This window comes from Moschus berezovskii, chromosome 6, assembly GCF_049115385.1.
Source record: "Moschus berezovskii isolate FMDL1 chromosome 6, NW_MosBer_1.0, whole genome shotgun sequence".
In the NCBI taxonomy this organism is placed as follows: domain Eukaryota; kingdom Metazoa; phylum Chordata; class Mammalia; order Artiodactyla; family Moschidae; genus Moschus; species Moschus berezovskii.
This window is the reverse complement of record NC_142465.1, coordinates 73,589,402-73,611,687: the sequence shown is the minus strand read 5'-3', so window position 1 is coordinate 73,611,687 and position 22,286 is coordinate 73,589,402. Positions and strand designations below refer to the sequence as shown.

The window sequence follows — 22,286 nt, the reverse complement described above, 5'->3', positions numbered from 1 at the left end:
ACCATCAGTCTTGACCTCCAAACCGACTGCAGTGGTTTGGACAGAGTCCCACAATCCACGGAGTGACCATAAACACTCTTTTTCCTATTTTTGTTCTTGAAGGCTCTTCATCCCCACCTTCTCCCTTCCCCACTCCACCCTCACTACCCAGCTCCCTAAATGACACTTATTTTTCAGAACATTTGCATCTCATTAATCTCTTTTTTAATTGAAGTATAGTTGCTTTACAATGTTGTGTTAGTTTCTGATGTATCATACAGCAAAGTGATTCAGTTATATGTATATATTCAGTCATATATATATTCTTTTTCATATTCTTTTCATTATGATTTATTACAGAATATTGAATATAGTTCCCAGTGCCACAAACACTCTTAAATAGTGAACGACTGCAATGTCCTGTCTATACCTAGATTCAAGGTAGGAAGATGCAAAGAAGATGCATGATGGAAAACCTCAACCGGTCCTGTGGTCTAAAATTCAACTCAATACTGATTACCTTGATTGGATGTATACATTCACTCAAATGTCTATTTATCAACTTCAAAGTGATTCAGTATGTCTTTGGTAAATGCCTGGCTCCCACCCCTCCCAACGGGATAAACTCTAAGACGTTGCATAGTCATAGAAGTAGGTGCTTAATTTTGCGGTAATCACAAGCTTGCAATTAGAAGAAATCTCTACACAAGCTAGTATGGAAACACAATTAAACATTTCCCTTTCATAAAGTTCTGGGTTAAAGTGCTAGGCCAACTGAAAGGCTAAAATAAAAAGCCACAAATAATCCCTTTATTCAAATAGCACTTTAGTTACAAATCAAATGAAAGCCTTGATTTGTGTTCAGTACAGAAAGTACTTCCATGTCTTTTCAGCCAAAACTACATATCTAAAGGTCATAATCATGAAAACAGTGTCTTCCTCAGAAACAGTTTAGAAAATCATAATATTAAGTACTTACACGTCTTTAGCTGCTCCTGCAGGGCCTGGAAAAAAAATAAAAAAAGATATTTTCTTGTTATCTTGATAACACTGGTACAAAAATCTTTAGCCCAATATCCAACTAAAATAACTTTTTTAAGAGATGAGTTGAGAATACGATTTTTTGAAAGATCATCTCACCAAAGAAAAAGGAGAGCAGAAAAGTCATAAAAAGCCAAATCTTAGGTTTAGAATTTATTCTGTCCATTTTTAACAATTCCTATGAATTATAAAGTCCTGATTCTGAACGGAATTTTATAAGACGGCCCAATCTAATCTGCTAATTTTACAGATTCAGTAACAAATTTGAGAAATATTTTCTTTTCTAAGCCACACAACTTCTAAGCTGTTACGTACATGGAACTGTTATGTTACACTATGCACTAATCAAAAAGTAAAGCAAAGTCACATGACAAAACGGAGACATCCTAAATGAATTGGTAAGTCTCAAAGATGCCAGCCCAGCTCCAAAAGGAGTAACATTCACTTCCAACTCTTATCCTATTTGCTACTGAACCCTCTCATTTCTGCTTCTCACCCACATGTCAAAACAACCCAGCTCTTTTGGACCACAGTCCTCCCACTCATCACAGACTCTCCGTCCACAACACAGTTCCATCTGCACTTCTGCCCCCTAATATCTTTACCTAAACAAACAAAACTTAGTTCCAACTTTAAAAGCTACATGGAATTAAGTATTATTTGCAATGGCAAGCCACTCCAGTACTCTTGCCTAGAAAATCATATGGACAGAGGAGCCTGGTGGGCTGCAGTCCATGGGGTCGCTATTAGTCAGACACGACTGAGCGACTTCACTTTCACTTTTCACTTTCACACATTGGAGAAGGAAATGGCAACCCACTCCAGTGTTCTTGCCTGGAGAATCCCAAGGATGGGGGAGCCTGGTCGGCTGCCGTCTATGGGGTCAGAGTCGGACACGACTGAAGTGACTTAGCAGCAGCAACCTCTTATAAGTTCACTTTCCTCATGTCAAATGAGGAAAATAAAAATATCTTTCTCAAAAGTTACCGTGACATTCTTTAAAATCTATATATCTCTATCAAAATACCAATGACATTTTTCAAGAAAAATAAAACAAATAATACTAAAATGTCTACAGAACCACAGCAGACCCTGAATTGACAAAGCATCTTGAGAAAGAACAAATCTGGAGGCATCATGCTCTTGATTTCAAACTACACGACAAAGCTATAGTAATCAAAACAGTATGTTATTGGCAAAAAACAGACACACAGATAAATGGAGAAGAATACAGAACCCAGAAATAAACCCATGCATACATGCTCAATTAATTTACAACAAATAAGGCAAGAATATGCAACATGGAAAGCATAGTCTTTTCAATAAATTGTCTTGGGAAAACTGGACAGTGGTATGCAAAAGAATGAAACTAAACAACTATCTTACATCATACACAAAAATTAACTCAAAATGAACTAAAGTCTTAAATGTAAGACCTGATACCATAAAGCTCCTCGAGGAAAACATAGGCAGTAAGTTACTTGACACTGATCTTAGAAAATAATGTTTGGATCTGATTCCGAAAGCAAAGGCAACAAAAGCAAAAATAAACAAGTGGGACTGCATCAAATTTTTTAAATTCCTGCGCAGCAAAGGAAACTATCAACAAAATGAAAAGACAACCTACTGAATGGAAGAAAATACTTCTAAATTACATATTTGATATAAAAGGTTAATATTATAAATATATAAAGAACTCATAAAACTCAATAGCAAGAGAGAGAGAGGTTGAGAGAGAGAGAGAGAGAAACCAGCTTGATTTTTAAATGGGCAAATAATCTGAATAGACATTTTTCCAAAGATGACATTCAGATAGCCAATCGGTACATGAAAAGATGCACAACATTACTAATCATCAAAGAAATGCAAATCAAAACCACAAGATATGACCTCATACCTGTGAGAACGCTTATTATCAAAAAGACAACAAATAACAAGTGCTGGCAAGTGACGTGGAAAAAGGAGGATACCAGTGCACGCTCTTGGTGGGAATGTAAATTGGTGTAGCCACTACAGAAAACACAACAGAAGTTCCTCAAAAAAATTAAAAATAGACCTACCATATGATCCAGCAATTCCACTCCTAGGCATTTATCCAAAGAAAACAAAAACACTAATTTGAAAAGATACATACACCCCTATGTTCGTCACACCTTTTTTCACAATAGCCAAGATTGGAAACAACCTAACTCCAGCGATGGATGAATGGATAAAGAAGATGTGAGATATAGACACAGGAGGATAGAATAATAGAATAGAATTCTACTCAGCAGGCTTCCCAGGTGGCGTTAGTGGTAAAGAATCCACCGTTCAATGCAGGAGACGTTAAGAGCCCCAGGTTCAATCCCTGGATCGGGAAGATCCCCTGGAGGAGGGCATGGCAACCCACTCCAGTATTCTTACCGGGAGAATCCCATGGATGGGTTACAGTCTGTGGGGTCGCAAAGAGCTGGACACGACTGAAGTGACTTAGCATGCACTCACGCACATGAAGAAAAAAGAAGGAAATCTTGCCGTTTGCAACAACATGGATGGACCGTGAGAGAATTATGCTACGCAAGATAAATCAGAGAAAGACAAATACCACATGATTTCTCTTATATGTGCAATCTCAAAAACAAAACAAATGAAAAAAAAAATCATAGATACAGAGAAAGGAATGGTGGTTGCCAGAGGGTAGGCAACTTGGGGAATGGGCAAAACAAGTGAAGCAAACCAAGATATACAAACTTCCAGTTCTGAAACAAATAAGCCATGGGGATGTCATGTACAGCACAGCGACTACAGTCAATAATACCATACAGCATACTTGAAAGTTGCAAGACAGCAAATCCTAAAAGTTAACTGAGTATGGTGACAGATGGTAACTAGACTTATTGTGGTGATTTCACTACATATATAAATATGGAATCATCTCATTGTATACCTGAGACCAATATAATGTTATATGTCAGTTGCACCTCAGTAAAAAAAAAAAAAAGAAAAAATCAATACATTTTAAAAATTGAGACTTCCTTGGTGGTCCAGTGGTTAAGACTCCACCCTCCCACTGCAGGGGACGCAGGTTGATCCCTGGTTGGCGAACTAAGATCCCACATGCCATAGGGCATAGCCAAAAAAAATTTTTTTTTAATTCTAAAAAGATGTAAACAGAACCAAGTCTGGCACATAAAAATAGCTCACTGTTATTGGTGGTGGTGGTTTAGTCACTAAGTCATGTCCGACTCTTGTGACCCCATGGACTATAGCCTGCCACGCTCCTCTGTCCATGGGATTTTCCAGGCAAGAATACTGGAGTGGATTGTCATTGCCTTCGCCAGAGGATCTTCCCGACCCAGGGATCAAACCTGGATCTCCTGCACTGCATCACTGTTATTAGCAGTCACATTTTCCTTAGTATCTCAATTTTCCTATCTATGAAGTGAGAGTTAACTCCTGCACAAGTCACAGAGGCATGAAGATAAAGGAAAATGTGCTACAAAATAAAAACAAGTCTGCAGGAAGAGTTATTGCCAAAATTGTAAGAACTTTATCCAAGAGATATCAATCTAGGACCTATAATACTGCAAATTCAAAGAAAAGAATAAAGATAATCAAGACAGTGTGTCAGGCTTCCCTGATGGCTCAGTGGTAAAGAATCTGCTTGCCAGTACAGAGACATGAGTTCAGTCCCTGACCCGGGAAGATCCCACATGCCGTGGAACAGCTGAGCCTGTGTACCACAACTACTGAGCCTGTGCTCCAGAGACCTGGAGCCACAACTGCTGAAAACCAGGTGCCCTAGAGCCCTTGCTCCCCAAGAAAAGAGGCCACTGCAATGAGAAGCCTGTGCACCACACCTATAGAGAAGCCCCTGCTTGCCACAGCTAGAGAAAAAGCCGGAGCAGCAATGAAGACCCTACACAGCCAAAAAATAAATAAAATTATTTTTAAATGAATTTTAAAAAGACTATGTCTCAAATAAATTCTTTAAAGGTTTTGACCAAACCTGAACTTTGTAAAAAACTTCACAGTCTTTACTCAGGGGAGAGTAATATTTCTGTTTCACAACTCTCACTAAGATTACATAAATAAAAACGGCTTTGGAATCTGAGATCATAAAACCAAAAAAAAGAAGAAAAATCCTAGAATTTAAAAAAATCTTAAACATAATAACAGTGGAGAGTTCGACAGGAAAAAATAAACAAAAGATTAGTGCCACCAAAAACCCGTAAAAATGGACATTTTATTTCAGAATCAAAACAAGCATGAGATTCTGGGAGAAAGTCTAAAAAGAAAATAAATATCCTCATTTTCTTAGTTTCATTTTCATGGGAAAAGATGGGGAATGATTGGGGGTTGCAGTGCTCAGGGGAGGAGAGAGCAGAAGGCATCAGAACGGATTCCGGGACGTCATACAGAAAGAAGACAGCGGTCGTGATGTGAGGGCCACGAGCGCTGAGCCGTTAGAGATGAAGGGGAGTGCAGAGTGGACAGAAGCCACCCCACTGCATCTGCGGGACGGCAGCAGGGTGGTAGGGAAACAACAGCATGGAACTGGAAGGCAGAAGACCCAGGTAAAATTCCTGCTCCAGTATTTTATTTGACAGTCCCTAGATCCCTCTGCTTCAGCTTCTAAGCCTGGGCCAACAAAGGCACCAGAAAAGACAAACCACAATAAGTGTGTGTGTGAAATTCATTTCAAAACAGTCACACGTTATCTCCTCAGTACCTGTTTTCATCAGTCACCAGAAACCCTGCATCCACTTCACCTTGACTCCGGGCACCCCCACGGCCTCTTTCCTGCTGGGTTCACCATCTAACTTCCCAACAGGCCCAAGGCAGATGCCAGGTGTTACCTTCCAGAAGGAAGCAGGCCATTTCTTATGTTCACAAATGTACCTCTCTTAAAGGGCACCATCTATTTAACAACTGCAATGGTGACGGAGGCCAAGAAGTCAGAAACACTGACTTGATGTATATATATCAAGCCTATAGATATGATTATAATGTGCATTCATCTTTCTAAAAGGGAAGAAAGCATACACCTTCACAGGAGGAAGGGATTAATGAATGATAAGCTTATAACCAGGGCAGGTAGAACATGACTCCCTGACACACAACTTCTCAGAGAAAAAGATAAACAAAATCTGTAATTGTTGAAACTCCAAGCAAAAATATCAGAATTTCTAGGTATATAAAATATGAAATATCTTTGTTTTGCAAAAGTATAAAATAAAATTACTAGAAAAGAAGAAAAATTCTGATTACCCTCAGTGCAACATTTTAATCATACTTCATCTAGATATTGATTACAGTTAACCAGATGGGGAGTTCTTCTCTAGATAATTTATGCAAAAGATACTTTGACTAGAACAATTCAAATAGCAGCAAAATCCCATTTCCTTTGTGTTTATGATTCATGGTATTCATCATTTATTAAACAAATATTTATAGTGGTGTAAGCTACTTCTTTCAAGGCCTCTGGGGTAGAACATTTTTCCCTGTCAGCACCACTTCATTTCCTGCCAAAATGCCTCTCTACTGTTTAAACATAGCTGTGTATATTAACACAGGGGAAGGCAGGAAACAATGTTTCTTGCAGGATAGAAGCACCACAAAATATATAGACCTAAATTAGAATTTTTGTGAGTCAAAAGATTTAATGACTATTTTCCAAAATTGTATTATTGATCATTATAATTTTAAATATCTTCCTAAAAAATGGAAGTGGGAGGGGAAGGTCTGCTCTCAGAGAAATATCATATTCAGTTCCACTGACAAAAAATATAAGTGGTTAGGGTATGTAAAGAACACTTCCTTCTGAATACAACTGTTTCTTTAACACTTAGAAGATTGTTGTTCACAATGTTGCCTCATTTCACCGTGATTGTATATACGTATATTTTTTTTTGGTGGGAAGTGCCTGCACTGTGGGGCATGCAGAATTCCTCAGCCAAGGAGGGACCCCACGCCCCCTGCGGTACAAGCGTGGACTCAACCACTGGACTGCCACTGAAGTCTGTACCTTTTACTTTTGTCAAAAGATTTTAAAAATTGTATTCATGAGTCCCAAAGTCAAGAGTCTCAGTCACTTAAAAATGCACAGCAAATGCAATTTATTCAAACATTAACAAAAAACTAATCTGATATTGAGGAATCACAGAAAGATATTTGGTCTTCATTCCCTCTTCCCGGCACAGAGCTTCTAAAACCCTTGAAACTTCCTGAGAGATAAGGATGATAAGAGCCTGTTTCTTCCAATGAGGTGACTCTTGGCAGGACCCCAGGTAGCTTCAGGATGGGAGCTGGTCACCATAAAAGCCAAGGCTTGATTAGAAGCTTGGAACTTTCAACCCTACTCCCTGTCCTCTTGGAAAAAGAGAGGGGTTGGAGATCAAGTTAATCGCCAGTGGCCAAAGATCCGATCAATCAGGCCTATGTAATGAAACCTCCATAAAAAGGAGAAGGACCGGGTTCAGAAAGTTTCTGAGTTGAACATCCATGTGCCAGGAGGGGGCGCACCCCAATTCTATGGGGACAGAGACCCCTATGCCTGAGACTCTTAACATGAACTCTGTACCTCTCCATCTGGCTGTTCATTTGTGCCCTTGATATAAACTAGTACATTAAATCCAGTAAGGAAAGTACCTTCCTGAGTCATACTAACAAACTGTCAGATCTGAGGTGGGGGGATGTGAGAAACCCCAAATTTGCTGTCAAGTCACACAGCAGTGCAAGTAAGTGCAAGTTGCTACTGGTGTCTGAAGTGAGACCATCTCGGGCGACTCAGCCCTCAAACCTACGGTGATAGACACTAACTCCACATATGAGCGTCAGAATTGAACTGGATGGTGTCAGAGAACTGGAGAGGCAGATGGCATCTGGGAAGGAAAAACCTCTCAGATAACCTTCACGTTTTATATAAATTGGGTACCCCCATAAATAACTGAGGCTCTGAACAGCCTTGAAATGCTGTATGAATCACACCAAGATTGAACGGTGCTGTATCTGCTTCAGCAAATGATTATTCACACTGCAGGTATTGTTTGTAAACTCTTCAATTTGTGATTTTCTGATTTTATCCCATTCCAGGAACAATTACAAAAATGTCTTCTGTGTTAGTTCCACAGGAATGCTGTAACAAACCACCACAAGCTAAATGCCTTAAGACAACAGAGATACATGCTCTCGGAGTTCTGGAGGCCCGAAGTACAACATCAAGGTGTCAGAAGGTCCCGACACCCTGCAGAGGTTGCGGGAGAACACGGTCCAGGCCTCTCAACATCAGGGGACAGTGGGTCCTCCTTGGCACTCTGCGGCTGGTGGGCAGACAGTATCCTCTCTGTTCTACCCCTGTCCTCACATCACCTCCTCTCCACATCTCTTTTCTCCTTGTCTGCCTCTTCCAAAGACGCTTCATCACCTAGGATTTAGAGCCTATCCAGATAATCTAAGATGGTGTCCTCATCTCAAAATCCTTAATTATGCCAGCAAAGACTCTTTTTCCGAACAAGACAATGTTCACACATTCCAAATTAGGATGAGAACGTATCTTTTTTAGAGGTCACCATTCAATCCAATACACTTCTCATCCCTGTGCTCCTCCACCTTTCCAAAAGCAGAAATTCCCTTTTGAAAAGAAGTACATAGCAAAATTAACATTGAGGAAAAATTAAATTTAATATGACATGTCACATATTCTGCAAACACAGACAAAATTTTACTCCTAGTGCATGACAAAGCCAGCTGCAATATACATCAGTTCAGTGATATTAAGCAGATATTTGCAACATTTTGGTTCCTATAGACAGATGTTTCTTGGCACTCTAATAAGTCTTATAAGTTTAAAAGATTGCCCTGTACTGCCCAGTACATTTTCAATATGGTTCAGAGTCATATATTTATTTTTAGGAGTTTTCTTACACATGCCAAATTTTAACAAAAAGAAAATATTTATCTCTTTTAAAAGAAAGGTCACATACGTATGTACATTTGAAAAAACACTCTATTAATGCCTTTTTCATCCCTGTTCTCTATGCACTTCATAGCGTTGACGTAATATACTGGAACTGTTCACAAACAAATGAATCGCTAAATTACATAGTAAATTGTATCTTTTTTGTTCAGACTGAGTAGTGATAACTTAAACACATAGACCAGAAAATAAAATTATGCACATGAAGAATTTCTAAAAGGCACTAAAGATGCACAAATCACTCTTCTTTTAATCAGAAATATAAATGATTATGGCTCTTATGGGAAATAATAAAAATATGCAGGACAGTTTTACTCTTTATTTGTTTTATGAAAGAAAAACGTCTCTCTGAGAATTGTATAAACATAACTGTAGAAAAAAAAACAAAGCTCCTTTAATTTTGACAGCTTGCTATGTCTCCTCTGACCCATAATAGTTCTAAAACTATGTCATCAGCTCAATTTGGCCAAAAGAAGTAGAACAACAGCTCTTTAGTTCATCTACAGCAAAGTCTATTTTTCAATAAGAGACACAGAATCGTAAATCATTTCTTCAATAGTGGAGAAAAAATTTCAGATCAGTGTATTCTAAAAATGTAAATTTTTTAAAGTATAGTTGACTTACGATGTTACGTTAATTTCAGGTACAACATAAGATTCAACATTTTTATAGGTTATGCACCAAAGTTATTAAAACATTATTGACTATTTTCTTTGTGCTGACTTACATCCATAAGACTTATTTATTGTATAATTAGTACCTTATATTTCTGCTTCATTGACTATGCCAAAGCCTTTGACTGTGTGGATCACAATAAACTGTGAAAATTCTGAAAGAGATGGGAATCCCAGACCACCTGACCTGCCTCTTGAGAAACCTGTATGCAGGTCAGGAAGCAACAGTCAGAACTGGACATGGAACAACAGACTGGTTCCAAATAGGAAAAGGAGTATGTCAAGGCTGTATATTGTCACCTTGCTTATTTAACTTATATGCAGAGTACATCATGAGGAACGCTGGGCTGGAAGAAGCACAAGCTGGAATCAAGACTGCTGGGAGAAATATCAATAACCTCAGATATGCAGATGACACCACCCTTATGGCAGAAAGTGAAGAGGAACTTAAAAGCCTCTTGATGAAAGTGAAAGAGGAGAGTGAAAAGGTTGGCTTGAAGCTCAACATTCAGAAAACGAAGATCATGGCATCTGGTCCCATCACTTCATGGGAAATAGATGGAAAAACAGTGGAAACAGTGTCAGACTTTATTTTGGGGGGCTCCAAAATCACTGCGGATGCTGATTGCAGCCATGAAATTAAAAGACACTTACTCCTTGGAAGGAAAGTTATGACCAACCTAGTAATATATTAAAAAGCAGAGACATTACTTTGCCAACCAAAGTCCATCTAGTCAAGGCTATGGTTTTTTCAGTGGTAATGTATGGATGTGAGAGTTGGACTGTAAAGAAGGCTGATCACCGAAGAATTGATGCTTTTGAACTGTGGTGCTGGAGAAGACTCTTGAGAGTCCCTCGGACTGCAAGGAGATCCAACCAGTCCATTCTAAGGGAATCAATCCTGGGTGTTCATTGGAAGGGCTGATACTGAAGCTGAAACTCCAATACTTTGGCCACCTCATGCGACGAGTTGACTCACTGGAAAAGACTGATACTGGGAAGGATTGGGGGTGGGAGGAGAAGGGGACGACAGAGAATGAGATGGCTGGATGGCATCACCGACTCGATGCACATGAGTTTGAGTGAACTCTGGGAGTTGGTGATGGACAGGGAGGCCTGGCGTGCTGTGATTCATGGGGTTGCAAAGAGTCGGACACAACTGAGCAACTGAACTGAACTGAACTGACCTCTCAATAATGGAGCTTTCCCTGTGGCTCAGCGCTAAAGAATCTGCCTGCAATTCAAAAGCCGTAGGAGACACTGGTTCGATCCCTGGGTCAGGAAGATCCCCTGGAGGAGAACATGGCAACCCACTCCAGTATTCTTGCCTGGAGAATCCCTGGAGGGCTATAGTCTATAGGGTCCCAAAGAGTTGGACACGACTGAAGTGACTTGGCACACACACACCTCTTAAGACCTTCACCTATTTCACCCATAAGCCCCCTTCACTACCTGGCAACCACTAGTTTGCTCTCTGTACCTGTGAGTCTGTTTTTGTTTCATTATAGTGATTTGTTTGTGTCATTTTTTAGATTCCACATATAAGTGAAAACACACAGTATTTGTCTTTTTCTGTCTGACTTATTTCACTTAGCTTAATATCCTCTAGGTCCAACCCATATTGTTGCAAATAAAATGATGTTAATGAACGTGGATGTCCTTAAGAGAAAATCTCTTTGCTTACAGGTTGCCCTTGCCAAATACTACACTTTCAGTAGATAAAAATTATTAAACACAGCTATATAAGTACAGACATAAGGCAACGCATTGACATTTAGCTGCTATAATTTAAGCTATGTCTCTATTGAGCTGTAAGTGGCTCACGGCAGAATTGAATAACTCTCTTGGGTCACCTTCATGAACCAGCCACGTGGTTGCAACATCGATCGTGGGGGGCTGGAACAAGTGAACCTCCTAATACTTTCGTGCCAAGGATAACTGCACAGAGGTGTTTCCACACATCTTGTCATTCACATCACCTCAAACGCGGTCCATCCAAGAGGATAATGGGTCACCTGCATCCTCTCACCTTCCCTTTAGAGGGAGCGGCAGCTCCTTCCAGTTTCCTACTGCTGTGCTAAGTCACTTCAGTTGTGTCCGACTCTGCAACCCCATGGACTGGAGCCTAATAGGCTCCTATGTCCATGGGATTCTCCAGGCAAGAATACTAGAGTGGGTTGCCATGCCCTCTTACAGGAGATCTTCCCAACTCAGGAATTGAACACAGGTCTCCCACATTGTGGGCAGATTCTTTCCCACTAGTGCCACCTGTCTCCTAGGCTTTAACAGTTTGGGTTCATTTTCATTTCTCCCTCCCGCGACCTCCCTCGGGCTTCCCTGGTGGCTCAGATGGTAAAGCATCTGTCTGCAATGCGGGAGACCTGGGTTTGATCCTTGGGTTGGGAAGATCCCCTGGGGAAGGAAATGGCAACCCACTCCAGTACTCTTGCTTGGAAAATCCCATGGACGGAGGACCCTGATGGGCTACAGCCCAAAGGGTCACACAGTCAGACACAACTGAGCAGCTTCACTTCCACTTCCAACCTCCCTCACATGTAGCTGGTCCTCAGTCTAACTGGCTTGCAGGGGTCCTTGATGCCAATGCCTCCACCATTCACCAACAACCCTCTCACTTCACGGACTCCTGACGACAGCCTTAAATTCCATCACTCTACTGCTGGCTCCTTCCTTCTATACCAGGTATGACAGTCTTTCCCTGTATTAATAATAGCACATTGAGTACGCAGACAATAAGGCACTGCTCTAAGCACTTTATATATATTAACTCATTTAATCTTGAGTAGGTTCTATAACCACTCTTCCATTCTACAGCTGAGGAAACTAAGATACAGTTTCAGCAAGTTGTCCAGGTTATGCAGCGGATAAATGATGAAAGCAGGATTTGAATTGGGGTCTTTTGGCTCCAGAGCCTCCTCTCAGTTCTGAGGCCTTCTTGCCTCTCTGTTCTCCCCAACTCCCATCCTGACGGTTCTTACTTCCAACACTCTGCAACCAATGTGAACTACTGACCCAGTCAGGACAGACTTCTCACTGCCCTGAAGTGCACCGAGCCCGTTTCTGTCCCTATGTTTTCATACTGCTCTAAAAGTGCCCTCCCTTCCATTCTCTGCTTATCCAAATCCTACCTATTCTTCAAAGTCAAATCAAGTCCCACTTCTTCCAAGCAGGCTTCCCTGGTTGCCTAACGTTTTATTTCATTCCTCTAGTGTTATGTCAGTCACAGAGTGCCTATACAAGTTAGGACTTAATTTTATATCTTTTTTGTTTTGTTTATCCATTCAACAAAAAAAATTTTAAGACCCAAAAAATTCCACTGAAAGACTGAATATTGGTCTTTAGGCCAAGCGTCCAGCTGTGAACAAGATGTACAAGACTCTCATAAAGCTTACCTTTGGGGAAGGGGAATAAAAATGACAATAAATAAACAAAATATCAGCTCTCCAGGAAAGAGTATTTCAAGTAGACAGATAACAAGAATGAGTGGAGCATATTTAAAGAATAGAAAGACAGATTGATGGGGGAGGGGGGAGCCTAAATGAGCTGGAGAGAAGTAGCACATAAGATATTAATGACTTCTTTGATGATATCAGCAAAATTTTATATTATTACCACTACACAGCCTGGACTAATGCTGAGCACAGTGGCTGAATTTCAGCACTAACAAACCATTCCAGTAGTCATGTATGGATGTGAGAGCTGGATTATAAAGAAAACTGAGCACTGAAGAATTGATGCTTTTGAACTGTGGTGGTGAAGAAGACTCTTGAGAGTCCCTAGGACTGCAGGGAGATCCAACCAGTCCATCCTAAAGGAAATCAGTCCTCGTTGGAAGGACTGATGCTGAAGCTGAAGCTACAATACTTTGGCTACCTGATGTGAAGAACTGATTCACTAGAAAAGACCCTGATGCTGGGAAAGATTGAAGGCAGGAGGAGAAAAGGACGACAGAGGATTAGATGGTTGGATGGTATCACTGACTCAATGGACATAAGTTTGAAACTCTGGGGGCTGGTGATGGAGAGGGAAGCCTGGCGTGCTGCGGTTCATGGGGACACAAAGAGTCGGACATGACTGAGTAACTGAACTGAACTGACTGAAACCACCTACAGACGTAGATGAAGGCTGGACTACATAGCTACAGCAACAGAAGAGAATGTGGTTATGTATCTAACAGGGGATAAAGTGACAACTAACCTAAGTAACTGGACCCAAAAGAATTATAGTAATTCCCTGGGTACAATGATAAAATAGAATAAAACTCTTCTTCCCCACCTCCTTATACTATTAGTATATAAATAACAGAAGAACCACTATAGAAAGAGTCTAGTAATAAACTAAGTTACGGTCAGATAGCTGCCACTTACACATCTCTGGTAGAAAAAGTAACTCAACAATTCAATTGACTACCAGGAGCAGAATACTTCTGAAATGACTCTGCTGCTGCAAATATTTTTTCACAGCCTGCAAAACAGTCTACACTGAAATAGGCTCTTGTACACATTTGGAACCATCCAAACTTTGAATGGATTTTTCTGGTTCACATAAAATAGGATTTCCCGGTTTACATTACAGACTCAGGCAACAATCTACATGTATGACTATACACAGGAAGTCGACCTGCTATGGTTCTTCAGCTCAAATGCAGGGTTGTTCATGTCTCCGCCTAATTAAGGAATATATTCAAGGAAAAACAAGGGAATAGAGAATCTGGTTGCCGAGCGAGAGAGTGGTGGAGACGGAGAGCAAAGAAAAACACAGAGAAAGCAACAGTTCCCTGCCCTGTAGCAAATGAAACCCTTTCAAAATGGGCTCTTTATCTATCAAAGTAAGATGGATGTTACACAACATCACGGTGGACTCTAAAATATGACACAAATGAACGTATCTACGACACAGAAAGAGACTCACAGACACACAGAACAGACTTGCGGTTGCCAAGGGGGAGAGGGGATGAGGGAGAGATGGACTGCGAGTCTGGGGTTAGCAGATGCAAATGATTATACGTAGGATGGAAAAAGAATGAGATTTGACTACATAGCACAGGGAACTATATTCAATATCCTAAGATAAACCATAATGGAAAAGAATATTTTAAAAACTATATATAACAATCTCTTTGCTATATAGCAGAAATTAACACAACGTTGTAAATCAACAATACTTCAATTTTTAAAAGATGGGCTCTTAAACCCAGACGTTCCTCTAAAGTTTAGAGTCTCTAGACTCTACACTATGCAGGGAAAATGTACTGAATTGTCACGGAATGGAAAATACAAGTCCTGTATAGTTCTAGGTTGGGAAAAATCAAATTCCTACATTAAGACAGTGATGGTCCTAAAACATCAGAATGGGGACCAGGCTCATATAATCAAAGTGGTTCTCATGACCCCTTCTACCCTAATATCATGGATACTTTGACTCCTCCCTGAAGACTTCTCTGAATAAACTATCATTTTTTCCATATCTCTTGGGCATTTGGATGCTCAGTGTATATTTGACTACACTTTGCTTTGCAGGTGTTCTCAAATGGTGAATCTTCCTACCTCAACAACCAATTTCTCAAGAGGGGGAAAGCTTGATTTCTTTCTACAGTCATCCCTTGCTGGCTGCCCCTACTCTTGCCCTAAAGTTTCCTAACAGAGTACGAAACTTTGCACACAGAGGTGGATCATGTACTAGCTCACATTTAGAAATCTCCTGTAAAGGAAATCTGACCTAAATTATCTAGGGCCTGTATGAGCTGATTCCTTCTGGCTGTTTGATCACTGTACTGCATTTTAGTTTCTCCATGTATTGACATACAGAATCAAATTTACTGAAGCACACTACTAAATATCAATTTGTCATATAAACCAATTTCACCAGACAAAAGCAAAGAAAAGTTATTGTCCAGATAGCCCAGGGAAAAGAAACAATTATCTTGTTTTACCTGAATTACTTAGGGAGTAAGGCAGGGCTTACAATGGTGATTTCAGGTTGGGGGTCCTTATTATAAAGTGCTAATGTATCCTCTGAAAGCAGATTTGCTGTGTTCTTATAGAAAAATATTCAGGGAACACCATTTCACCTTCAACGTGGTATTATTCCACTTCTATATAGTAATTACAGTAGAGTGCTATTCTGTTGCTCAAAAAAGTAAAGTGAAATGCCCACAGTGACAGCCACACAGTGCCAATGTCAAGACTGAGCCTCACCCCCCACATTCAAGTTCAGCACCTGCCCACCATCTTTCTCTTTTTTTTTTTTTTTTTTGCTGAAAAGCTTAAAAATGACTATTGAAGTGTAAGACTCCTGGGATATTTCAGAAGTTTTGCACTGTAATTACTGGAAGGTGGAGACAACACCAGTTAAATGCATTTCATTTTACTTGGGTTCAGTGACATGCATTTGCAGCTTGGGCAATATAATAGCATATTTAATGCTGATGCCAAAGTTCACAATTGAAAGAAACCTTTGCACTGTGGTTTAGTTCTCTTACCCTTCCATCTCTCCTCTTGCTGCATTTCCTTTCTGAACCTAAGGTGCTACCACCAGCTGACAGAAAATTTTGAAATAACAAGGACCAAAGTCTGAGGCTAGGCACCCAGACTCACCAGCAGAGAAATGTTTGGGGGATGACTTCTCAGAGACAAGGGCAGAGTCATCAAAGAGGTGATGCAATAACTCCCAACTCATAATGTTTTCTTCTTCTTCGTGTTTTACAGTCTGCCCTCGCTATTTTCCTCTTCTCTGAACATACAGTAATTTTTAGCAAAGAGCAAGCTTGAGGAGAGAACAGCACGCTCTTATAGGAGCTGTCCTTCGTGAACAAAAGTAAGGCTACTCATCAAGAAGACATGCACTCGGAGTAGTTTTTTTCAATATAACTGTATCTCCCTTTACACAAAAAGGAATGTGCTCATTGGGGGAATAAAGGTCAACCAAATATTTGTAAAGAGAATCATGTTTTCTCTATTTCTTACATCACCATTGCAGAGTTCACTTATCATCGTCCTGGTTTAGCAATGGAAAACCTCCCTCTACCTCCAAACCTGACAAGCAGTTCATTAATAAACAAAAATATAAATGAAGTAAGCTGGTGGTGGTGGTTTAGTCACTAAGTCGCATCCAACTCTTGTGACCCCATGGACTGTAGCCTGCCAGGCTCCTCTGTCCATGGGATTTTCCAGGCAAGAATACTGGAGTGGGTTGTCATTTCCTCCTCCAGAGGATCTTCCCCACCCAGGGGTCAAATCTAGATCTCTTGCATTGCAAGCAGAATCTTCACCTACTAAGCTACCGGGGAAACCCTCCTCATTAGAATAGTGGTAAGTATCTCTGCCTGTCACGCAGGAGACTAGGGTTCGATTCCCTGACAGGGAGGCAACACACCCTGAAGTAAGCTAAATGAAAGTGAAAGTCGCTCCGTCGTGTCCGACTCTTGGCAACGCCATGAACTGTATAGTCCATGGAATTCTCCAGGCCAGAATACTGGAGTGGGTAGCCTTTCCCTTCTCCAGGGGATCTTCCCAACCCAGGGATTGAACCTAGGTCTCCTGCATTGCAGGCGGATTCTTTTATTAGGTGAGCCACAGGGGAAGCTAGCTCTACTTTAAAGCAAATGAGTTACAAATCCTTCCTATGATTTCTTTTCTTTCTTTCTTTTTCTGATAATATGGAAAACATACCAAACCAAAGGTAATGGTTTTAACCTTTTTAAAAGTAAGGTGCACATGCAGTGGAAAGCATAGGGCCATAGTGCATGTTAGGTTGAGAGATATACATTTGACCCTTGAATAACACAGGGGTTAGGGGCGCCAACCCTCCACAGAGTGGAAAATCTGAGTATAATTCATGGTCAGCCCTCCATATCCACAGTCCCACACCCTTAGATTCAAATGACTGAAGAGCATGTAGTACTACAGCATTTACTATTGAAAAAAAATCCATGTATAAGTGAACCCACGCAGTTCAACCTCAGTTGTTATAGAGTAAACGGTAATTCCTGGTGCAGGATGTGGTCTTGACACGGTTCCAGGTTTCCACACAGAGCTCTCTGGCCACTCTCAAGTGAGACTCCTGTCCTTATGCTAAGGCACCGATTAAGCTAACAACCTTTGACGCTGTTGCAAGAATTGAAAGGGTTTGTTCCCCAGGAGCTCTCTGCCTGTCACAAGATTGGGAATTTAATTCGAGATGGTAAAGATGACCTGTAAGACATAAACTTTTCAATGAATCTTATCTGGCTTCATTCACAGCTTTGGGACTAAAATCCCACATATTTTAGTGCCTTCTCCTAAAATATTCCATATGTGTGGTCACTGACAGCCAGAGAGAAATAACAAACTTTGCCAAGTAAATGAGCAGATTCCCATATATGATCCCATAAATGAACATCAAAATAAACTTTAAAATAAATAAACTGGAAAGGCTTGAATTTTAAACTACATCTTCCAGGAGGTCTGGATCAAGGGAAGTGACAGGCCCAAGGTCACAAAGTCATTGACCCGGCATTCACTCCCGCCTTGGAAACACTGCAGCATCAGAGCGCTGTTCCCATTTGCTGGTTGGGATGGGATGTGGCATCTGATTGATCTCAATTGGAGGAGATATGAGTTCTTTATCCAAAAGACACCAAAATAGGTCAGCTGATACTGTATTACTCAAAACAGACCCAGACTCTTAAATCAGTAGACACTAGCTGAGTCAAAGAGAACGGTTGAGTTTCGGAATAAGTCACTTGATACAACGCCTGGCTGACTGGGGGGAATCTAGACGACTTCCCCGGCCAATCAACACAATGAAGTGCAAAAAGTTTCCACTTTTTTTTTTTTTTTATGAAAAATATATGAACAGATCGCTGCTAATATTAAAGCTCTGTCACACACATTCTCAAGCATCCTCGATACTGCAGCTTCTCAGAGGAATCTTAACAGCCCAGCCGGTCTTAAACATCAAGACAGACTCAGATGAATTTTTAGTGCCCTGTTTCCAGTTCTCAAGCCACTAGCACCTTCCCTCCCCCTAAAGGAAGTCCTGAATCTTTCTGCTGCACTTTTCCAGGTGCAGACTCCGGGTTGCGAGGGGTTGGGGCCCGAGGCCTGCGGAAGCGAGTGCGAGAAAGGAGGGAGCAGACGCTGGCCACGACTAGGAACCCTCTCTCCTAGGAGAGTGCCGGGACTACCCGCTGCAGGGGAGCCCCGCCAACAGGGCTCCCCGCGCTCTCTCCGCAGGATCGCCCTGCAGGTTCTCCTCATCCAGGCGTGACTGCCCCCGCACAGGGAGGGGAAATGCCCTGTTTTCAGTCTGCCCTAAACCGGACGATCGGCTCCCGTCCCGAAATCGGGGACGGGGAGAGGGGGCTGCACGCCCTCCCTGCCCCGGGTCCCCGCACCCTTCCTTCTCGCCGCCTCTCTCCTGGCCTCTCCCGCAGAGGCGGTCAGCCCTGCAGAGCTCCCCACCGCCCCCGAGTCGCGGTCCCCGCGCCCCCAGCCGCCCGCCGCGCTCACCTTGGCCCGCGCCCGCGCTGGTGGCGGTGGAGTTCCCGCAGCCCATCGCGCCGCCGGCCGGGGAAGCCACGCTCGGGAGCTGGCAGCCGCAGATCCTGGGGGCGGAGACGAAGACGGAGGGTGGCGCGCCCCGAGCTGGAGGCCGGCGGGGGACTCACGGGTCCGAGGGGCTCCCGGGGACCACCCCCTCTAGCTACCCAGGAGCGTAAACCTGGACCCTGCAGGCCTGGGCCGGCTGGGGCAGAAACTGCGGGGCAATCCTCGCCCCCGCCCAGCCGGGCTCTGGGACCCCGCCGGACCCACCCGTCACCTCGGCAACCGCGGCGCCGGCCAATCCTCAGCCTCCTGAGGGCTCCGCGGCCGGACATTGGCCGTCGTTCAGAGGGGGCGGGAGTTTAAAGTGGGTTTGGGGGTGAGGGCGAGGCTGAGGGGTGTGGCCGGCGCGGGCTGGAGGGTGAGGCAGGGCAGTGGAGGAGGCTCACCTGGCGGCCCTTTACATCCTCTTTGCCTTTTCTTCTCTTTCCCCACTTCCCCTCGCTACTTCAGAATGTGTGTTTTGAGGGGGTGGGAGGGAGTCGGTGGAGGAAGTGGCGGGGAACACCTGTTTTGAGCAAATGGGCGCTCCCCTCCCCCAAATATATTTCTATAAACGGAAATCCATTTCTGCTTTAACGGAAAGCGAATACAACTCTGCTCCCCCATCCACACTGGCCAGTAACAGGAACATAAAATCTTCCCTATGTTGGTCATATTAACCTACTAGACTTTAAGTATCTGCTGCAATTTTGAAAAACCTGGATCCAGAACCTTGAAGCGAGAGATAAATGGGTCTCAGGCTGAGCAGCTGACATCTGTCGTCCCCTGTGGGCAGATGCTCCAAGATGAAGATAATGACAGGAACCCAGTCCTGCTTGGATAGAAGATAAAGAGACTACATACATATTTCTCATTTTTGAGATGAAGGAGATCCCCAAACTGCAGGTACACAGAAAGGTTCCTCAGAAGTCAGAGAAGGGAGGAGTTGCTGGACTATAATATACTCTGTCAACTTCCCAGAAACCCTTGCACTGGAATCCATCTTGGCCAAAAGATGCTTGCATACAAGAGGGGCAGGGCCCTAAATTATACCAAATATGCATTCAGAGCCAGGCAAAGCAAGATGGTTGACCAGAGGAAACTCAGAAGAACTGCCCCTAATAAGTGACTGAAGCTATCCCAAAGGCTTCCATGGTAGCTCAGACAGTAAAGAATTAGCCTGCAATGCAGGAGACCTGGGTTAATCCCTGGGTCAGGAAGATCCCTTGGAGAAAGGAATGGAAACCCACTCCAGTATTCTTGCCTGGAGAATCCCATAGACAGAGGAGCCTGGCGTGCTACAGTTGCAAAGGGCTGGACAAGATTGAGTGACTAAGCATGCCCACAAAGGTGCACGACTCTCTCTGAGCCCACCTGTGTAAGTCTGCCCACAATATACTTTTTTCCTCCTAAAAAAACACTTGTTTTGCTACTTCCAACTCTTTGTTGAAATTTGTTTCTCCAAAGCAGAAAAACCAGGACCTGGCCACTGGCCTTCTTGGTCTCATGACTAACATTCTGCACTCTCACTGCCTGCACCTGGCTTCAATCTCTGGTCAAATAACTGAGATCCTATTTCAAGCTATCACAAGCCAAGGCCACCCCCAGATCAACTTGAACTCTGATTTAATGACAGAACTGTGATTAATGTGGCATCTTTCAGCCTAATAGTTGGGAAAGTATTACTGGAGTCAGGCTTTTGGTCACTCACTAAGTCATGTTCAACTCTTTGCAACCCGATGGACTGCAGCACACCAGGCTCCCCTGTCCTCCACTGTCTCCCAGAGTTAGCTCAAATTCATGTTCTAACCATCTCATCCTCTGTCGCCCTCTTCTCCTTTTGCTCCAGTACTTTGGCCACCTGATTCGAAGAGCCGACTCATTGGAAAAGACTCTGATGCTGGCAAGGACTGAAGGCAAAAGAAACCAGACTATCTGAGTTAAAATCCTTGCTCTGCCACTTAGTTCCTGTGTGACTTCAGCAAAATTACCTAACCCACAACTTATCGGTTGTTTTACCAGTAAAATGGCAATAATTATTCAGACACATGCAAAGCACTTAACATAGTACCTGACCCTAAATAAATGACAGCTCTTCTTTTTCTTAAATTTATTATAAGTAAGTGCTAATTCCCTGAAAGTAAGGACATCCGATTTATCAAAATGTCTTCCTGGCTCATAGGACAGACTCAATAAATGTTGTGTGAGGTGAATTCAAGCCAGGAATTAAATCTCCATTCTAAATCCATTTAATATTTATGGAGAATCTAACCTGTGCCAAGTCCCTTGTTAAAATTAAGGTCCAGGGTTACAAACATATGGGAGATAGTTTAACCAAGTAGATAGATTATAAGCAACATAATTACAGAATAGCAGGGATGCTAACAGAGAAATATAGGAAACCCAGAGGGTGCTGGGATACTGGTAAACGACCTTCCTAAAAACCATACAGTTGTATTTTGAAGAAACCTTGAACTCGAACCAAGGCCTTAGTGGATGGTTGTACATGATCTTTGGAACAATAGTGAAGACTGGGTAGTCCTATATTTCAGGTTACAAAAGATACACCATGCCCCCTTTAAAAATTAGGTATACTTGGGCTCATGCTGAGATGATAATAAACTCTTAAGCAAATGGTGCATTTTTGAGCTGTTTGGCATTTAGAAGCACTGGTTTTCTACCTTGGCCTCCACCATCTTGATTCAGTGGTTCAGTTCAGTTCAGTTCAGTCGCTCAGTGGTGTCCTTTGCAACCCCATGAATCACAGCATGCCAGGCCTCCCTGTCCATCACCAACTCCCAGAGTTCACTCAAACTCATGTCCACAGAGTTGGTGATGCCATCCAGCCATCTCATTCTCGGTCGTCCCCTTCTCCTCCCACCCCCAACCTTTCCCAGCATCAGATTCTTTTCCAGTGAGTCAACTCGTCGCATGAGGTGGCCAAAGTATTGGAGTTTCAGCTTTAGCATCAGTCCTTCCGATGAACACCCAGGATTGATCTCCTTTAGAATGGACTGGTTGGATCTCCTTGCAGTCCAAGGGACTCTCAAG

General features: G+C 42.4%; 1 protein-coding gene across 2 annotated transcripts in view; it reads right to left on the bottom strand.

Annotated features, from left to right (window-relative positions):
- Window positions 1–19,529, bottom strand: part of C6H12orf75 (chromosome 6 C12orf75 homolog) — a 48,483-nt gene extending 28,954 nt beyond the window's left edge. Inside the window, exons 1-2 of one of the 2 annotated variants that reach the window (XM_088837162.1) lie at window positions 19,161–19,529; window positions 959–983 (exon numbers count right to left, since the gene is read on the bottom strand). In XM_088837162.1, coding sequence (XP_088693288.1) covers window positions 959–983; window positions 19,161–19,206 — 71 coding nt within the window. In that variant the 5' untranslated portion in view covers window positions 19,207–19,529. The remainder of the gene's footprint in view (window positions 1–958; window positions 984–19,160) is intronic. The other variant, XM_088837163.1, reaches the window with a different exon arrangement.
- Window positions 19,530–22,286: the final 2,757 nt, after the last annotated feature.